General features: G+C 49.6%; 1 protein-coding gene across 1 annotated transcript in view; it reads right to left on the bottom strand.

Moving 5' to 3' along the window:
* Window positions 1–17771, bottom strand: part of Trappc10 (trafficking protein particle complex subunit 10) — a 56101-nt gene extending 38330 nt beyond the window's left edge. The window contains exons 1-3 of the mRNA XM_090349981.1: window positions 17567–17771; window positions 3823–3904; window positions 1177–1312 (exon numbers count right to left, since the gene is read on the bottom strand). Of these exons, the coding sequence (XP_090206107.1) occupies window positions 1177–1312; window positions 3823–3904; window positions 17567–17639 (291 nt within the window). The 5' untranslated portion in view covers window positions 17640–17771. The remainder of the gene's footprint in view (window positions 1–1176; window positions 1313–3822; window positions 3905–17566) is intronic.
* Window positions 17772–18334: the final 563 nt, after the last annotated feature.

Here is an 18334-nt window from a genome sequence, read left to right as displayed (position 1 = left end):
CCCAGGAGTGGCAAAAAAAGAAAAGAAAAGAAAAACCAAGACACACTTGAATAAAAGAGCCAATTTCTCTTCATTTAGACAGGAAAAGTGGGCCCTCTAAGCCCTCCACACCACAGTTCCTACTTACAGGAAAAAAACTGAAGTGGTACTGTGGCTTACGTGGTAGAGCTCTAGCCTTGAGAAAGCCCAAGGACAGTATCGGGCCATGAGCCCAAGCCCAGGACTGGCAGAAAAAAGAAAGGAAGGAAAGACGGGAGGGAGGGAAGAAGGGAGGAAAAAATCATAGGTGAAAAACAGCCATTGTCTTTAGTTAGCTAAGACCTTCTTAAATAAGGAACACCATCTAAAAATCATTTCTGTAAATTATACATTTCACTCAAAGATTAGGGTAGTCAAAAAGTGCCTACCCAGCAGGCCTGGCTGGCCATCCTGCCGTGACACAGACCTGCACTGGGAACGACCTTCCCTGACCTTTCCCATGGCTTATACTAAACCCTGGTCTTCTCTGTGGCTCTGGTGGGGGCTCCACTGGGCAGCCATCCTCAGTAAGCTCCCTGGGTATCTCTATGTACGCTACGCCAGTCTTTACCCTCCTGTACCTAGAAAACAGTACACGAGGAAGTGCAAAGGAAGCCAGCTGCCGGCCTCCAGCGTCCTATCTCATTAAAAGCCCAAAAGCTACCTCTGCGGCTTCCAGACGGCTGAAATGTCCCACGGGGGGCGGTTTGTGTGCCATGTGTATTGCTGAATATCTTTTATTAGTCAAGAGATGAAGTGTCTAGGTTCATGAATGCACAACACAAAACACAAGATCAGGCTCCAAGGCCCATCCTCGGGCCTGGTGCTTCTTGCCTAGGCACAGGGGACAAAGCACATAGCTCAGCAGGAGAGGGGCCGAGGACCCAGCTAGCAGGGGCTGGGATAAGAAAGGAGTCAGGACAACAAGAGGACCAAGTTCACCCTGATCAACCTGGACGCCAGGGCCCAGGGAGATGGCTCACAAGTCTAAGAGGTGATCAGAAATCTCCAAGAGCATCGTGCACTGAGCATGGCGGACACTCACAGGGCAGAGGCAGAAGACACAGAATGCAGAGTGAGCACGGCCCAGTCACCTGAAAACCCAGCCACGTGGCTTCTACCAGAGTATGTGAGCATCACACACGCATGCATACTTACACAGCACTCCGTCCAGTAGATGTGCAGGAAGGGGAATGTGAGCAGAGCCTTGTTTCCCTCTTTCGGCAGCAGCTCCTCCTTGAATTGAACAAAGTTCGATTCTAGATGAATCATCTTTGGAGCCCGGCCATAAGACCTATAAACAAGATTTTTAGTCACTGAGGAATCAACTAAACAATGTAAAGTAGAAAGGGGGCGGGGTTGATGTGACAATTCAAACTTTAATCATATCTATGAGTCTGGGAGCATATTATAGCATATAAAAGAATAATGACCATGTATTATAACTGTCCAAATACTTGTTTGAATCATCTGGGACACAGCTCACACTTTGATGTCAAGGTTTCCTCTCATTAAAACCTCTCACTTCACTCGGGAACACGTACACGCTGATGTGCTTGTGCCAGTGTTCAGATCCTCCCAAGACTGCCATAGACTTCTACTGCAGTTCTTGAAGCTCACCCAGCCCAGACACTACTCTAGAAGAGGAAACAAGGGGCCCACAAGTCAACAGGGCAGCTTTAAGATATCTAAGCTTGTGAGGGCTCTAATGCTCGGAAGATAATCTGCCATCCAGAAAGCAGAATTATTTGGTGAAAAACAACACGCTTTTCTTATTAAAATAGTATTACAAGCCTCTCTTTTTTCCTCTAGCTAAGAAATAAGTGACTTATACACCACATGACCCAGCTCCTCTAAAGTGGAGAGGAGACTAGACTGCACTGTTGCTATCTGACACACTGCTAAAACACAAACGGTAGCTGTGAGGGGGTTGTATGACTGTAAACCAGCTATTCAGGTGGCAGAGGTAAGAGGATTGTGGTCTGAAGCCAGCTGAGTCTGAGACCCAGCCAGGAGTATTCTCATTACAACATTTAGAATGGGCCACAAGCCACGCATCGGTGGCTCACACCTGCCATCCTACCTACTCAAGAGGCTACTGAGGATTGAAGTTCAAAGCCAGTCCAGGCAGGAAAGTCCATGAGACTCTTATCTCCAATTAACCACCAGAAAACCAGAAATGGCGCTATGGCTTAAAGTGGTCAAAAAAGCTCAAAACCTGAGTTCAAGCCCTATAACAGACAAGAAAAAAGAAAAATGGGCCAGAGTCCTGTCCTCATGTATTATGTCAGCTAGGTCTCTGGTCCCACATGATAAAATTTTAGGAAGGCAGAAGCATGAATACACGTATTAAGTCAAAATAATTCCTTTATTTTTCTTTTCTTCCTCATAGCTTTCATTCCTGTTTTTTAATTTATTTATTCTCTTTCCAAACGCTTGGCTAATGCGCACGTATCTGAAACCCTTTCCCGATTAGTCCACTTCTTCAGGTATTAGTGAATAGCTAGGGGCCTCTTTGGGTATTAGGCACTTTCCTCAAAGAGCATCTTTCACACGTTCCATGTTCCTCAAGTCAACTATCAACCATCAAGTGATGACCGTGTACAACACTGTAACCACGAACCGTAGGAGACGATACTCACTAGAGGAGCCCGGATAAGGCGTCCCCAGACACCACAGAAACCAGACTAGGGGGTAGACATGCCTGACAACAAGAGCTGGACACACTCTCTACAAAGCCTTCCACATGTACTGACAAGGCAAAACCCAAACGGTCTCCATAAACAGCATCACATCTTAGGGGAGGGGAGGGGAGGGGCTCTTTCCAGGGCTGGAGCTAGGCTTGGAGGAAGAATACTTGCCTAATGTGCATTGAGGCCTTCCATCTACCACCAACACCACAAAAAATAAGTTTAAAAAAAAAAAAGTCACCTTAAAGAACAAGGCTTTTGGATTATGAGGAGCCACTCCTCTTTTTTTAATTTGTTATTGTAAAGGTGATGTCAGAAGGGTTACAGTAATGAATGCATTTCTTTTTTCTTTTTTGTCAGTCATGGGGCTTGAACTCTGGGCCTGGGCGCTGTCCCTGAGCTCTTCAGCTCAAGATTACCCCCCTACCCCTTGGGCCACAGCACCACTTCCGGTTTTCTGGTGGTTAACTGGAGATAAGAGTCTCACAGACTTTCCTGCCTGTTGGCTTTGGACCTTCTGAGTAGCAAGGATTGCAGGTGTGAGCCACCAGTGCCCGGCTTCCACACATTTCTTTTTGAGCAATGTGACCTCTTCCACTGTTTTCTCCCAGGTTTTCCCCTCATGATACCTACCACACACAAGTTGTTCAGTTCATTTTCTAGTGAGAGTGTCACTACCACATCTTTCACCCTTTGTCTTGCTCTTTCTTTTTTTTTTTTTGCTAGTCCTGACACCTGAACTCAGGGCCTGGGCACTGTCCTTGGACACATCTTGCTCAAGGCTAGCACTCTGCACTTGAGCCACAGCACCACTTCTGACTTTTTCTGTGTATGTGGTACCAAGGAATAGAACTCAGGGCTTCATGCATGCTAGGCAAGCACTCTACCACTAGGCTACGCTCCTGGCCCCTTGTCTCGCTATTTCAGTGTTCCCCCCTTACCCTGTTACTTAGTTTTTTGGTTTTGTGGGTTTATTTTTTTTCCTTTGCCACTGCTTCTGATGTCTGTACTGCTCTGTTCTGTACAGCCTAAGCCCAGGTCATTTGATCTGCACTACCTCTCTTGCTTATGCAGACCTCTGGAATGATAGGGAGCTATAAGCATGGCGTCCTACCTTCTCCACTCCATCGGCTCCCTTGGAAGCTGCTGGGAAAGCGGCGGATAAATAGAGGTAAATAAGTTGTGATCTCCAGCACCTACAAGAGGAGTGAGGAGAAATCCAGCATTATGCAAGGAATAAAGGTACAACTGGCTCCACGATGTACAAAGTTAATCAACAGTCTTAGGGAATTTACTATTCATCAAAATGGCATCACAAAGCAAGCCTCCGCTGTGCCTTTAAATGACAGTTCCAGCCAGGTGCAAGTAGCTCATGCCTATAATCCTAGCTACTAAGGAGATTAGGACTTGAGGATCACAGTTCAAAGCCAGCCAAGGCAGGACAGTCCGTGAAACTCTTATCTCCAATTAACTATCAAAAAGCTAGAACTGGAGCTGTGGCTGCAGAGTGGTAGTGCATTATTAGTCCAGACCCTGAGTTCAAGCCCCAGAACCAGCCTCAATCTAGAGGGGGAAAAGAAAGGATAGTGCAAGAAAACCTAGCCCCTAGTGTGTGACTGAAGGCACAACCTCTCCACAAGGTGGCAACAGCTTTCCACTGGGAAGAGGCCATCTAGGTCCTGGCCTCCTATGCTCTGGCCTGTCTTCCTACAACAGAAATGAAATGCAGAGCCATGAACACAATTCTCCCCAACATAAAGTTCACCAGTGCCAGCCAAGCTGGTATGCACCCTAGGGATAATGACACAGACCCCCTTATCTGGTCCTCCCCAGACCCTCAACAAGTAAAACAGGATACCCCCAACTCACACCAGAGAGGAAACCTCTGCAGAGTAAGCAGGCGAGTTTAACAAGGTGAGAGCGCGGGTAGACCTGGCGCTCTGCCTATCAAACCGCATGCCACACTTCTCACTGACATAACTTTAACCGAAAAGTACATCCAGCTCTCTTGAAATGACATAACCATATTATACTTAAACTAAAAAAAGAGCCTTTTAATACAGATGACTAAAATTGTTATACTCAGAGGTTCTCTTTAGGAAAACCATTTTCCTAATTGCCCTTATATTGATCTTCAAGGAGTCACTGGGAATTGATGTAAACCATTGCTTATTTTGCTATTTTGAACAGGGAAAAAAATCCAAAACACTCCCAAAATTTTGCAGCAATATTGAACCACCAGGAAGAGAAATGATCTCTCTAGGCATTTGGGAAGTGGTGGTTAGGATGGCTCTGGGATCTTGACTGCCTGCCCAGCCTAGCCCCACCTCTAAGCAGTTGCCCAAGTTCAGAAATCCCTGATCTTCTTGTGGTGCAGGAAGAAGGTTGGGGGGGGGGTGTCTAAGAGCAGCAAACCAACAGGGCCAGGGCCCACAGGCAACCCTAAACAAGGCCTGACAGCAGTTTAAACTGCTATTACTACATTTTTGGGGGGGAGGGGGCCCTGGGACTTGAACTCTAGGCCTGGGCACTGTCCCTGAGCTCTTCAGCTCAAGGCTAGTGCTCTACCACTTGAGCCACAGCACCACTTCCAGTATTCTAGTGGTTAATTGGAGATAAGAGTCTCACAGACTTTCATGCCAAGGCTGGCTTTGAACTGCAATCCTTACATGCTGAGCCACTGGCACTGTTACGACATTTTTGTTAAGGGGCTAGGAACATAGCCTATTGACAGAGTCCCCATCTAGCATACATGAAGCCCTGGGTTCGATGCATCAGTACCACATACTCAGAAAAGGCTGGAAGTGTCCAAAGACAGTGCCCAGGCACTGAATTCCAGCCCCAGGACTAGCAGAAAGAAAAAAAAAACAGTTAAGATAAAAATGTCTTATGTTCATTTACTTGGTAGTCAGCTTAGAATCAATAAAGAAAATCTTCAGGGCTGGTGATGTAGCCTGCCTAGACAGAATAAAAGTAGTAACCTTAGCTGGATGCTGGTGGGTACGGGGGCTGAGATAGGAGGATCACAGTTCAAAGCCAGTCCAGGTAGGAAAGTCTGTGAAACTCTTATCTCCAATTAACCAACAAAAAGTTGGAAATGCGGGTGCAGCTCGAGTGGTAGAGCCATCCTCGAGAGAAAGCGAAGGCAGAGCATGCACCGGTCCCGAGTTCACGCCCCGGGCTGACACACATGCACGCACACACAAAGGGGCAATTCTTTTTTTGGGGGGGAGAGGGAGGGTCAGTTGTAGGGCTTAAACTCTGGGCCTGGGCACTGTCCCCAAGCTCTTCAGCTGAGGCTACCATCAACTCCTTGAGCCACCGCTCCACTTCTAGGAGCAATTTTTTTTTTTTTTTTTGCCAGTCCTGGGCTTGAGCTCAGGGCCTGAGCACTGTCCTTGGACTTTCTCAAGGCTAGAGCTCTACCACTTGAGCCTCAGCACCACTTCCGGCTTTTTTCTATGTATGTGGTACCAAGGAATCGAACCTGGGTCTTCATGCATGCTAGGCAAGCACTTTAACCACTAGGCCAAACTCCCGGCCCCTAGGAGCAATTCTTATATTCTGTCATGACTAACCTTTCACCTGTGACCTAATCTAATAGTTTATAGGTCAAACAATAAATCTGCCAATGGGCTCATCTGATATACTGAGGGAGCCACCTGCCTCAGTTCCCAGTATAGACCCAGTAGAGTCCCCCAACAAATCTTCACAGACCTTAGAACCTAACCTAACTGTATTTGAAGAGAGTCTGAAGTTGATGAGATGAAGTTAAAATGAGGCTGAGCATAATAATCCAGACTGCCGCATCCCTAATGAGTGAAAGCATAAGCACGGGAGCCATCAGGGCTGCGAAGAAGACAGAGAGAAGAGGACTACTTCCAAGCTGAAGGCAGTCGCCCCAGAAGCCCAGTGGGCCCAGAATCCCAGCAAGCAGCAAGGCGAGCCTCTAAATGGGGAGAACACAGAACTAGGAAGGATGAATGAGACCTCATTCACAGAAGGGTCTTCATAAAATAAGCTCAGGATCTCACCGAGCTTGTTCAGGTACCCTAAATCCAATGACAAGTGTCTTCAGAAGTGCAAGAAGACAGTGCAAGAAGATAGACATGAGAAGTGAGATGGAGACAGGAGTGCGGGGCCACCAGAGGAAAGGAGGGAGGGAAAGGGCATGGCTCTGCTGGCAGCATGACTTCAGACTTCCGCCTTTAGACCCAAGAGAAAACAATCTTTCCTTGTCTGCTTTCTTGGTGGCACATGTGCTTAAACTCAGGCCCTGGGCAGGCAAGCCCTCCACGGCTCAGGTCATACTCCAGCCCTTTTCTATTGAGTCTGTTTTCAGAACACAGACATTCTGGCTACAGCCAGCCTTGGCCTCCAACCCTCTACACTTCCACCTTCTGATCTAGATCTAGCACTGTCCTTGGGCTTTCTTGAGGCTAGAGCTCTACCACTTGAGCCACAGCACCACTTTCAGCTTTTTTCTATGTATGTGGTACCGAGGAATTGAACCCTGGTCTTCATGCATGCTAGGTAAGCACTCTACCACTAGGCTACCACTAGGCCACACTCCCAGCCCCCTAACTTGAGATTTTATCTCAGTAACTCCCAAGCTGCCCTTGATCCTCAGTCCTTCTATCTCCAGCTCCTGAGTGGCTGGAATTACAAATATATGACACCACACACAGCCCCATTTTCTGTTGTTTGCAGCCGTTGAACTTGTGGTTTTGTCAGGGAAGCCCTAGAAAACCAATGCAAATGGTTTAAAATAGAAAATGACAATGTGCTTTTTTCCACTAGTGCTATTTATTTCATTGATCTTTTAGACATATTTTGGGCTTTGTCAGATAACAGGCAGAGGCAAGTGGCAGAGCTCTTGTACATCAACCAAGGCGAGGTCCTAGGTTCCATCCTAAGAACAGTAAAAGTAAGTTTAAAAGTCAATGAATGATGTTGTCCTTAATGTACTATGTTGTCTCTCATCTCCTTTGCTATCCCTTGGTTATCTCATATTGTTATAGTATCTCACTTTGTTATGATATATTGAGTTTATTTGTATTTGGTTATTTGAAATTTGATAGGGAAGGGGGGAAAACCAAGACGGGTGGGGGTGTGGGGGGGAAGGGAAGACATGTGAAAGGGTATCAATATATGTGAATTAATGCACCTTCTATCTGGCAAATATCATGTAACCCTTTTACTAATTACAATTTAAAAAAATGCAAAAAAAAAAAAAGTTAATGAATGAGGTCGGGAGTTTGGCTTAGTGGTAGAGTGCTTGCCAAGCATGCATGAAGACCGGGGTTCGATTCCTCGGTACCACATACATAGAAAAAAGCCGGAAGTGGTGCTGAGGCTCAAGTGGTAGAGCTCTAGCCTTGAGAAAGTCCAAGGACAGTGCTCAGGCCCTGAGCTCAAGCCCAGGACTGGCAAAAAAAAAAAAAGGAGACCTGCAGTTTGAGGCCAGCACAGGTAAAAACATTACTGAGACCCTATATTTTATTATTTTTTTTAGACCCTATATTTTAAAATAAGCCCAATCAGATACTCATGCCTGTAATCCTAAATACTTGGTCAAGTGAGATCCAGCCAGAGCAGGAAAGTCCGTGAGACTTTTACCTCCAATTAAGTACCAAAAAAGCTCTACCCAGAAGTGGAACTGTGGCTTGAGTAGTAGATGTAAGGTCTGCCAAAGGGAAACGCCACGCAGTTCAGGAGAAGAGGGCTTATTGTATGAGGAAAGAGTAGACTCCTGCCACCCAAGATGGAGTCGGCGAGCAAGAGAGCTCATGGCGGGAAGTGAGAGATGATATAGGAGGAGGGGTATAGCCACAGCGGAAGTGGATGTGATGAGCCAGGGTGCAGGGGGAGAGAGCCAAGGGAAGAAGCCATTCCTTCCAGGCAGACCTAACATTCCTGCCTTCTGATAGTTGTAAAGGGGCACCGACATTGAGGGTAGAAGGTGGGGATGCTGTCCGTCCAGAAGGAGTAGTAACAGTTCCAGGATCTTAAGAGGCAGGTGCCATCATAGAAGGGGCAAGACCAGGGACAGAATAAACCACTGTGGAGGATATAAACCAGACTGATGAAGGGTCTTGAAAAAGACTTGATCCTCAGGCAAAACTGGGGGAGAAGGAAAAGGGCTTTAAGGAGTTGAGGGAGCCTTAGATATGGGACAACGGGGTCAGATTAGAAAGGAATGTAGAAAAGGAAAGTTATCTATTCTAAAGAGCTAGTAAGAAGGCCATCTACACCCACCACTGAGCTCTGGGAGGGAAAAGACAGGCTGGAACACTCAGGTAACAACGCATAACTGGCTCCCATATCCAAAAGAAAGGATACAAGTAGCTTGCCTGCAACCTGGAGACAAACCCTGGGCTCCTCCATGGTGAGGCTTGTGGGATCCAGCGGCCCTGGGCAGCTTCAGACTTCCATTGCCAAGCTGAGTTATCCTGGATAAGTTGGGCTCCTCACCATGTGTGGGGGGTGGGGGGGACTGGCCCACCTTGTAGAGACGAGGAGGGACAGTCGACTCCCCAGTGTCCCGGCTGTCCACACCTTGGCAGGGTCCAGATGGTGGTTGTAGAGGAGGGCAAGCTCTTGCCCAGTGGCCTTCCTTGCCACACTTAAAGCATGGTCTGGGTGGTGTGTGTTGGGTGCTTCTTCTTTGAGAAGCCCAAAGAGCAGCAGCCAGGAGCTGGCAATTTTTCCTGTTACGGGCAGCCTTATCAGCCTTTTTCTGCTCCTCCCGGTTGTTAAAAACCTTAAAGGCCGTGCTCACCAGATCTCCTTGGGGGATTTGAAGGCCTTCCTCAGCCTTTTCAACCTTTCTTTTTGTTTTTTTAATATCAGGAGCTGATTGGGAAATGAAATGGGTACTAAGGACCACTATACCTTCTTTTGACTCCAGGTCCAGCTTAGTATAACGCTGGAGTATCACTGTAAGGCTATCAAGAAATTCGGCCGGGTTTTCAGTGGGTCTCTGGGTAACCTCCTTTAGTTTTTCATAGCTGACTGCATGGTGGGCTGCCTTCTGGAGGCCAGCTACCAGGCAGGTTACCATCCCATTTCTGCTAACCCTTCCAGGAGCATTATTTTCATAATCCCATTTGGGCTCTTCCCTGGGCACAGCTGTTGCCCCTCCTGGGAAAGTATTGTCTAGGCGGTGGGTTTCATCAGCATGTGCCTGGGCTGCAACCCAAACCCTTTCCTTTTCTTCAGAGGTAAGCGTGGAGGGCAGGGCTGTATATAAGTCATGCCAGGTGAGGTCATAAGTCTGAACAAGGTATTTAAACTCTTTGGTATTATTATTAGGGTCTTGGGAATAAGATCCCAGTTGCTTCTCAGTCTGGGAAAAATGGCTCATTGAAAAGGGGGCCTGTGCACAAAAAACTCCATCCGCCCCTGCCAACTCTTGCAGAGGCAATAAGGGGGCTACAGGAGGCTGTGAGGCACCAGTGCAGGATTGGATGTGAGCTTTGGGAGATGAGGAAAAAGGAGATGAAGGGGGAGGAGAAGGAAGGAAAGGTTCAGCTTGGGGAGGAGAAGCAGTCTTCAGTGCTGAGCAGGGGATCAGGCACTTTAGGCTTAGGAAGAGGGTCCAGGCTCTTAGGTGATTTGGCAGGGACAGGCTGCCCCTGTGCCAAGAGGCTGGAGAAAGGTGAGTAAGATTGGTAGAGAGAAGGGCAAGCGTGGAGAGCAAAGAATGCCTGAACATATAGAACCTCTTGCCATTGACCATTGCGTCGGCAGAAACTGTCTAAATTCCTCAGAACATTATAATCCAAAGTCCCGTTTGGGGGCCATGGAGACCCATTGTCTAGCCTGTACTTTAGCCAGCCACGATTACAATAAAAGATGAGCCGTTGTGGCTTTATGGAGTCTCTGAGTAGTAGAACAGCTAAAGAGCGTAAAAGCTATCCCAAGGGGGTGTCCCGGCTTGGGTGAGACTGATGAGACCCCATTGTAATAAGAAACACTAAGAGGAAGTGAAGTCTGTGAGGATGGGGGGATGGTCAGTGAGGAGGTAGGGGAAAAGCTAGTGAGGACATGGGGGGGGGCCCAGTAGATGAGGACATCAGGAAGGGGGTGGAGTCAGTGGTAACTGGGGGTGGATTCAATGAGGACATCAGGGGTAGAGTCACTGAACATGGGGCAGAGTGAGTGAGAAAGACAGGGGGTGGAGTTAGTGAGGAGATCTGTTGGACAGAGTCAATAAGGATGTTGAGTGGAATCCCATCTCACCAGAACAGATTGGGGGGTACCAGGTCTTAAACTAGACACAGGGAGAGAGTCCAGGCGGGGGTGGGTTAAAGAGACAGAAAAGAGGCCTGCACAGGCAACATTGTAGCGAATGCACCGGCAAGCAATGGGAAAGGCAGAGGTCTGGTTCAAAGGAGGGGGGCAGAAGGCAGATTGACCCTCAGAAACAGAGGGGATCCAGCGACTCCTGACCCTCACCCCCATCTGAGTCAGGCACCAAATGTAAGGTCTGCTGAAAGGAAACGCCACTCAGTTCAGAAGAGGATTTATTGTGTGAGGAAAGAGCAGACTCCTGCCACCCAAGATGGAGTTAGGATAGCAAAAGAGCTCATGGCAGGAAGTGACAGATTATATAGAGGGATATCACAGCGGAAGTGGATGTGATCCAGGGTGCAGGGGGAGAAAGCCAAGGGAAGAAGTCATTTCTGCCAGGTGGACCTAACAAGAGAGTGCTAGCCTTGAGCAAAAAGGCTCAGGGACAGTGCCCAGGTCCTGAGTTCAAGCCCCATGACCAACAGAAAAGAAAAGAAAAACTGCAGACCTTTCAGACAGTCTCCAGCACAGCAGCCGCTTGTTTCTTCACTGGACTGGCATGTGTTCCTCGGTTCAAAAAGTACAAATGGAAAGTACACAAATGTGCCAAAAAGCTGAGTGTTGGAAGTGGTGCTGTGGCTCAAAGTGGTAGAGCACTAACTATGTGCTGAAGAGCTCAGGGCAGAGCCCAGGCCCAGAGTTCAAGCCCCACAACCAAGTGGGAGTGGCAGGAGGGGGGAGCTGACGTTCAAATTACCTGAAAACAAGTTGGAGTTTCAGATTCGAACTATCCAAGCCGTTCTCCACCTTGTGGAGAAGGCACTGTGAGAAGAAGCCCTGTGCAACACACACAGCTCCTCTTAGGAGAAATGCTTACTCCACCAACACTCAGCACCCACTAGGCGCCAAGCACTGTTCTGGGTGCCCGAAACACTGCAGTGGACACAGAATAACATCCTGCAATTATGACCTTCTATCCTAACCCAAATTAAGTGTGAAGACACTGAACAAAAAACGAAACAAAAATTCATGTCAAGGGGACTGAGCCAAGAGTGAGTGTAGGAAGGAAGCCTGAGCATCCCAGATAGAGCTGCTGTGGGGTCTGGATCAGGTACCAGAAAGCAGGCAGGGAACGTCAGGAGAAAACCAGGGCAGGGAAGCCTAGGGACAGAGGCCAAAGGTGATGCAGACTCCAGGCAGAGGAGTCCAGTGCTGGGACGGGGGATGGATATCATGGAAGGTCTCTGAAGTTCTTTTTTGTTTTGGTTTTATTCTGGTTTTGTGTGATGCTGAGGATGGATACCCAGCCTTGATGGTCATTCTGAGAAGGAGGTGGCCACTGGAAGGCCCAAACTGAGGACTGGCATGCTGTGACTCCTTTGGTCACAACCTGCTGAAAGGCTACCACAACATAGTGCCAAGGACAAAGGGGTTGCGGGGTGGAAATGTAGGAGGGAAAGGTGGCTGGATAATAAGCTTCAAAGATGAGCAATGGAATACTTACTGAAAACATGAAGGTCAGGCCAGAGAGGGGGAAAAAACTATCACGAGCAATTCATTACAAGGTCATCCACCTGTCATTTACCAACAAAGCTTCTCCAAAGCCAAAGTACTATGAGTAGATTGGTAAGACACCCTGTGGGGCCTGGAGTGGGGCCTAGTGGTAGAGTGCTCACCTAGCGTGCATGAAGCCCTGGATTTGACGCCTTGGTACCACATACACAGAAAAGCTGGAACTGGTACTGTGGCTCAAGTGGTAGAATACTAACCTTGAGAAAGCCCAAGGACAATGCCTCGGCCCTGAATTCAAGCCTATGGAATGGCAAAAAAAAAAAAAAAAAAAAAAAAAAAAAGACACAGTGAGAGCCTGGTGTGGTGGCTCCTAGCTACTCAAGAAAAGATCTGAGGATCAAGGTGCAAAGCCAGCCCAGGCACAAAAAGACCTGAGACTCTTATCTCCAATTAATCTCTAGAAAACGGGGCGTGGGGCTTGGCTCAAGGGTAGGCTTGAGCTGAAGAGCTCAGAGACGGCGCCCAGGTCAAGTTCAAGCTCCATGACCCACAAAAAAGAAGAAAAGAAAAAGAAAAAAGGAAAGAAAAAAAAAGACACACTGTGAACAGAGGACACACTGTGAGCAGATACAGGCACAATGTAACCAGATTAGCAAGCAGAGGGACAGAGGAGAAAAAGAACTAGTGGGCTTCCCACTCTCCCACATGTATGGGGGGCACGGAGCTGGGTGACCCTGGGAGATTAGGACAGAGCTCCTTCTAAGGCCCTATATGAAGATGAAATCCTGCTACTCATGTGAAGATACTGTCTGCAGGCAAAGAAGCTCCCAAATATCAAGCCAAAAGACTTGATAAGTCAATGGGACTTAAACTACGTAGTAAAAGGAATTATTAGGTATTCCTTTTAGCCTAGTGGTACTCTGAAAATTCACTGAGATTAGAGGCACCATGAACAAGGAAAAGTGAAGGATCTCTCCTTAGAAGCCAATTTCTTTTGGACACACTCTTTTAACTCCACACCAACCTGTGTCACAGCTGAGGACCTGTGAGCTGACACAGACTATGGATGACCAGCTCAGGCAGACATGACAGACCTGTAGAGCTACAAGAACACAAACCATGATGCCTCCCTTACTTCCTGCTCTGCAGCAAGCCGGGCTCTGCAGGAGGCGGCTTGAGAATTCAAGAGGAACCAGACTGTGCACTTCGGTTTACTACTTTTACACACACAGTCACACTTAAAGCTACGTTGCTGGTAATAAAAGCAAACTATCTACCTAAATCCCAAGTATCCTATTTTCAGATTTGGTAGATAATCAAAGCACGCAAGTTTTTTGTTGTTGTTTTGTTTTTCTGCCAGTCCTGGGCTTGAGCTTGGACTTTCTCAAGGCTAGCACTCTACCACTTGAGCCTCAGCACCACTTCCGGCTTTTTGCTACGTATGTGGGGTACCAAGGAATCGAACCCAAGTCTTCATGCATGCTAGGAAAGCACTCTACCACTAGGCCAAACTCCCAGCCTGAAAGCACGCAAGTTTTAAAAGCTTTTACCTTCAGGGGAAAACCCCCAACTCCAGCCCAGTACAAAGCTTTACAGATCTGCTCTTTTCTACCTCCTGTTCACCCATTCAAAGCCTAGACCCCAAAACAAGCAAATAAAAAGTCACTAGTGAAGCCATCATCGGATCAGACAGAACTCACACTGACAATTGCTATCTGCACAGTACACACGGGGTGGAATGACAATGACTTTCTCTGCTGAACTGGCCCTAGGAGAAGGAACATGCCTGTCCTAATACAAACCTAACTCTGTGACCAAGAAATGACTCTGTGGTTGAAGATGGGGAGGTTCTAAGCTAAAGTATACCTGCAGAATGAACAGGTATGCCAGAATTGTTTTCAGTTTCATGATTAAATGATAGGTAAAGGCATCTAAATTGCTCTGATTAGGTGACCCTTCCCCATCTCCCCCAGAACAATTTCACCAACTGCTCAGCAGAGGCCTGGGCACTGAGTCTCCAGGCTCACAGCTCTGACCATTTTGGCTTAAGCAGAGCCTGCTGAGGTCGTTTCATTTCACCAGAGCCCACCAGGAATTCAGGAAGCCCGCTAGGTCTTCCCATTCTGACCTAAACTGTTAAAACTTCTAAATAATGTAGACACATTAAAATAATTTAGCAATGGGCCAGGAGTTTGGCCTAGTGGTTGAGTGCTTGCCTAGCATGCCTGAAGACCAGGATTCCATTCCTTGGTACTACATACATAGAAAAAAAAAGCCAGAAATGGTGCTGTGACTCAAGTGGAAGTGCCCTAGCCTTGAGAAAACCCAAGGACAGTGCTCAGTCTGAGCCCAAGCCCAGGACTGGCAATAAATAAATAAATAAAATAATTTAGCAAGACTTTCCAGTAGCAATCTATTATATTTGCTTTGATTCTGGGAACTTCATTCATGTCACGTAGCAGTACATGTTGTTATATACATGTACCTGTTGGTATCATGTTCCTAAATTTATGGAAACCAGTTTCCATCCATGTATTTCTTTAAAAAGGCTGAAACACAATTCCATTCCAAGAAAGCCAATGTTCTGATTCTATGGGAAGAACTGGTGACAACCACTTTCCATTGAAACCAGTGACAAACTGTTTCCATTTTAAAGGAACATAGCCCTTAGTAGGAGTTTAGCAACTGGATAGTTCGCAAGGGGGTCAAAGAAACAATGTTACAAATAGAATGGAAAACTTTTTTTTTGGTCCTGGTGGGGCTTGGACTCCTGGGCCTGAGCACTGTCCCTGAGCTCTTCAGCTCAAGGCTAGCACCCTACCCCTGGAGCCACAGCACCACTTCCTGTTCTCTGATGGATAACTGAAGGTAAGAGTCTCAGTCTTTAGTGCCCGGGCTGGCTTTGAACCGAGATCCTCAGATCTCACCCTTCTGAGGAGCTGGGATTACAGACATGAGCCACCGCATCGGCTAGAAAACATGTTTTTTTAATGAAATGCTATACAGCCAAGCACTGGTGGCTCACTTCTGCAATCCTAGCTACTGAGGAGGTAGAGATCTGAGAATCAAATTTTGAAGCCAGCCAAGGCAGGAACAAGAGACTCTTATCTCCAATGAACGGTCAAAAAACTGGAAGTGGGGCTGTGGCTCAAAGTGGCAGAACGCTAGTGGTGAGCAAATAAATAAGCTCAGGATTCAAGCGCTAGAAGTAACAAACAACAACAACAACAACAAGAAAGTGCTGCATCATGTGGAAGATGGGCCAGGGGAGCCCTGGGAACTTTCCCAACCGTTTTCCTACTATTTGCACTGCTCACACTGTCTTCTCCTTCAAAGCAGATGCAGTTGAAAGGACACGAAGCCAGACATGGTGGCTCACGCCTGTAAGCCTCGATACTCAGGAGGCTCAGATCGAGGATCAAGATTCAAAGCCAGCCAGGGCACAAAAGGATCTGAGATTCTTATCTCCAATTAACCTCTAGAAAAAAAAACGAGAAGTGGGGCTTGGCTCAAGGGTAGGGCGGTAGCCTTGAGTTGAAGAGCTCAGGGACAGCACCCAGGCCAAGTTCAAGCCCCATGACCCACCCCCCCACCCCCCCAAAAAAGAAAAAGAAAAACAGAATGAAGCAAAACCAGGACAGGTGTTTACCAGAGCTCTAGCCTCAGAGTCACAAAAAAATGTAATCTCAGGCATGAACTATGAAGTCAGGAATTCCAAACATTAAACACACATATATATACACAAACTTTCCTTTTAAATAGGTCCCTTTTGCACTTGCAACTGCAGGTACTTTCTTTTCTCAGACTCCATGGAATGCAAGGTTGAATCTTTCAAGATGGTGACACTATTTGTACAATTTCTCATTCGGCCACCTCGGGTACAAAGCAAGAGCAAACCTCCCACCAGTACCACTGTCTCTAACAGGTCCCAGGAAGGGACATGGCATTCTGCAGCTGTCATGTACACACCAACGAAATAAACATTCAATGTCTCTCACACCAGAGTACCAGCAGAATCCAAAACAGCTTGGGAGATTCACCCTCAGAAAGGGTAAATGCCTGTGCACACTATTCCTAAGCTAAGGGGAAAATACAACCAGCTACGTGGGTACTCTGCAAGTAGTGGACATTCACCCAGCATTAAAATTCTATGCACAGCACTTCTGGAGAAAATTCCACAGAATGTAGAAGGCATCGCATCCAAGCATGAACTGAGCTTCTGCCATACCCGTCCACTCCACCAACAGCAGGTACAGACTGGCCCGACTTTCACTGACTAATGTGATGGTGGAGCCTGGCATCAGCAGCTCACACGTATAATTCCAGCTACTCAGTAGGCTGAGATCTGAGAATCATGGCTCAGAGCCAGCCCAGGCAGGCGGTGCGGTTCAAGTGATGAGTACTAGCAAAAAAAAAAAAAAAACCAAGAAGAGTTTGAGGCCCTGGGTTCAAATCACATTACACACACACATGCACACACAATCTGGGTCCGCTTCTCTGTGACAGCCCAACCCAGAGAACGACAAGAGGGAGCTGATGAGGGACGAGGGCGGCTGGGAGGAAGAGCAGCAGCCCTGGGGACCTGGCTGGGGTCCCCGCCGCCGTCGGGGCGCCCGCAGGAGAAGGGGCTTCCTGCCCCTCCGCGCTCCGCACTTGTAAAGAATTCCAACGTGACTGCCCTTGGGAGAGCGCAGGAGGGATCCTTCTGTGTGTGCGTTAAACGCGGGGAAACGCGGCGCGGTCGCCGGCCCGGCCGAGCGCCCCTGGGAGCCGGGCCCGGGCAGCAGCTCCGCGGCGCGGGGCGGCGCGGGGCGGGGCCGGCGAGGCCGCGCCGCGCCGGGCGGAGGGGGCGGCTCGGGGTCGGAGGTCGTCCCGGCAAGGTCAGAGGTCGCGGGGGGGTGGAGGGCGGAGGCCCCGGCGCAGCCGCCCGTCGGCCTCCCCTCCGCGGAGGCGCGCGGCGAGGCGGGCGCGGGGCCGGGCCCGGGGTCCGGGGCCCGGGGCCCGCGGAGGAGCCCGGACGCGCCCCCTCCCGCCGCGGCGCCGGCACTCACAGGTGACGATGGGCTTGTTCTCCATGGTGTAGATCACCGGCGGCGGCGGCGGCGACTCCTCAGGGGCGTCCATGGGCACCCGGCGTCACCGGCCCGGCCCCCCGCGCCCCATGGGCAGCCGAGGCCGCGCCGGGCCCGCCGAGCCCGCGCCGCAGCCGCGCCGGAGGCCCCCAGACGGCTCCCGAGCCGCCTCCCGCCGCGCCGCCCGCCGCTGCCGGCCGCGTCCACTTCCGGCCTGGGCGCCGCCACATGACCACTTCCGGGGCGCGCGGCTTAAAGGGGTGGTGCCTCTCACCGCCTGCCCTCCGACGGAAAAGGGGCGCGGCGGGGCGGAGGGCGGCGGGGCGGGGCGATGGGGCGATGGGGCGGGGCGCGTCCCGGCCTCGCCGCGCGCCGCTCCGGCTGGCACCGCGGGCACCGACGGCGCCGCCCCGTCCCCCCGCGCCTCGGCCCTCCCGCTCCGGCCGGGTTCCCGCCGCGCCCCCCTCCCGGCGCAGCCGCCACCCCGGAGCCGCGGACGGCGGGGTCCCCGGGCCCGGGGTCCCCGAGCTGGGAGAGCCGGGTGGGCCGCGTCCGCGGGCGAGCGGGCCGGGTCAGAGCGGGCTCGGGCCCCCCGCAGGCAGGCTCCGGTCCACCCACCCCTCCGCCGCTGCGGCGCCGTGGACGGGGGCCATGGCCTGAGCTCCCCCCGGGCCGCCGCTCACCGCCTGAGCCTCGCCGACAGCCCCGCCTGCCTGGCCGGCAGCGAGCTGCGAACCTCGGGTCTCA

This window comes from Megascapheus bottae, chromosome 1 (assembly GCF_031878675.1).
Source record: "Megascapheus bottae isolate mThoBot1 chromosome 1, mThoBot2.hap1, whole genome shotgun sequence".
NCBI lineage: Eukaryota > Metazoa > Chordata > Mammalia > Rodentia > Geomyidae > Megascapheus > Megascapheus bottae.
Note: the sequence above shows the minus strand (reverse complement) of the source record. Positions and strands in the feature narration are given on the sequence as shown.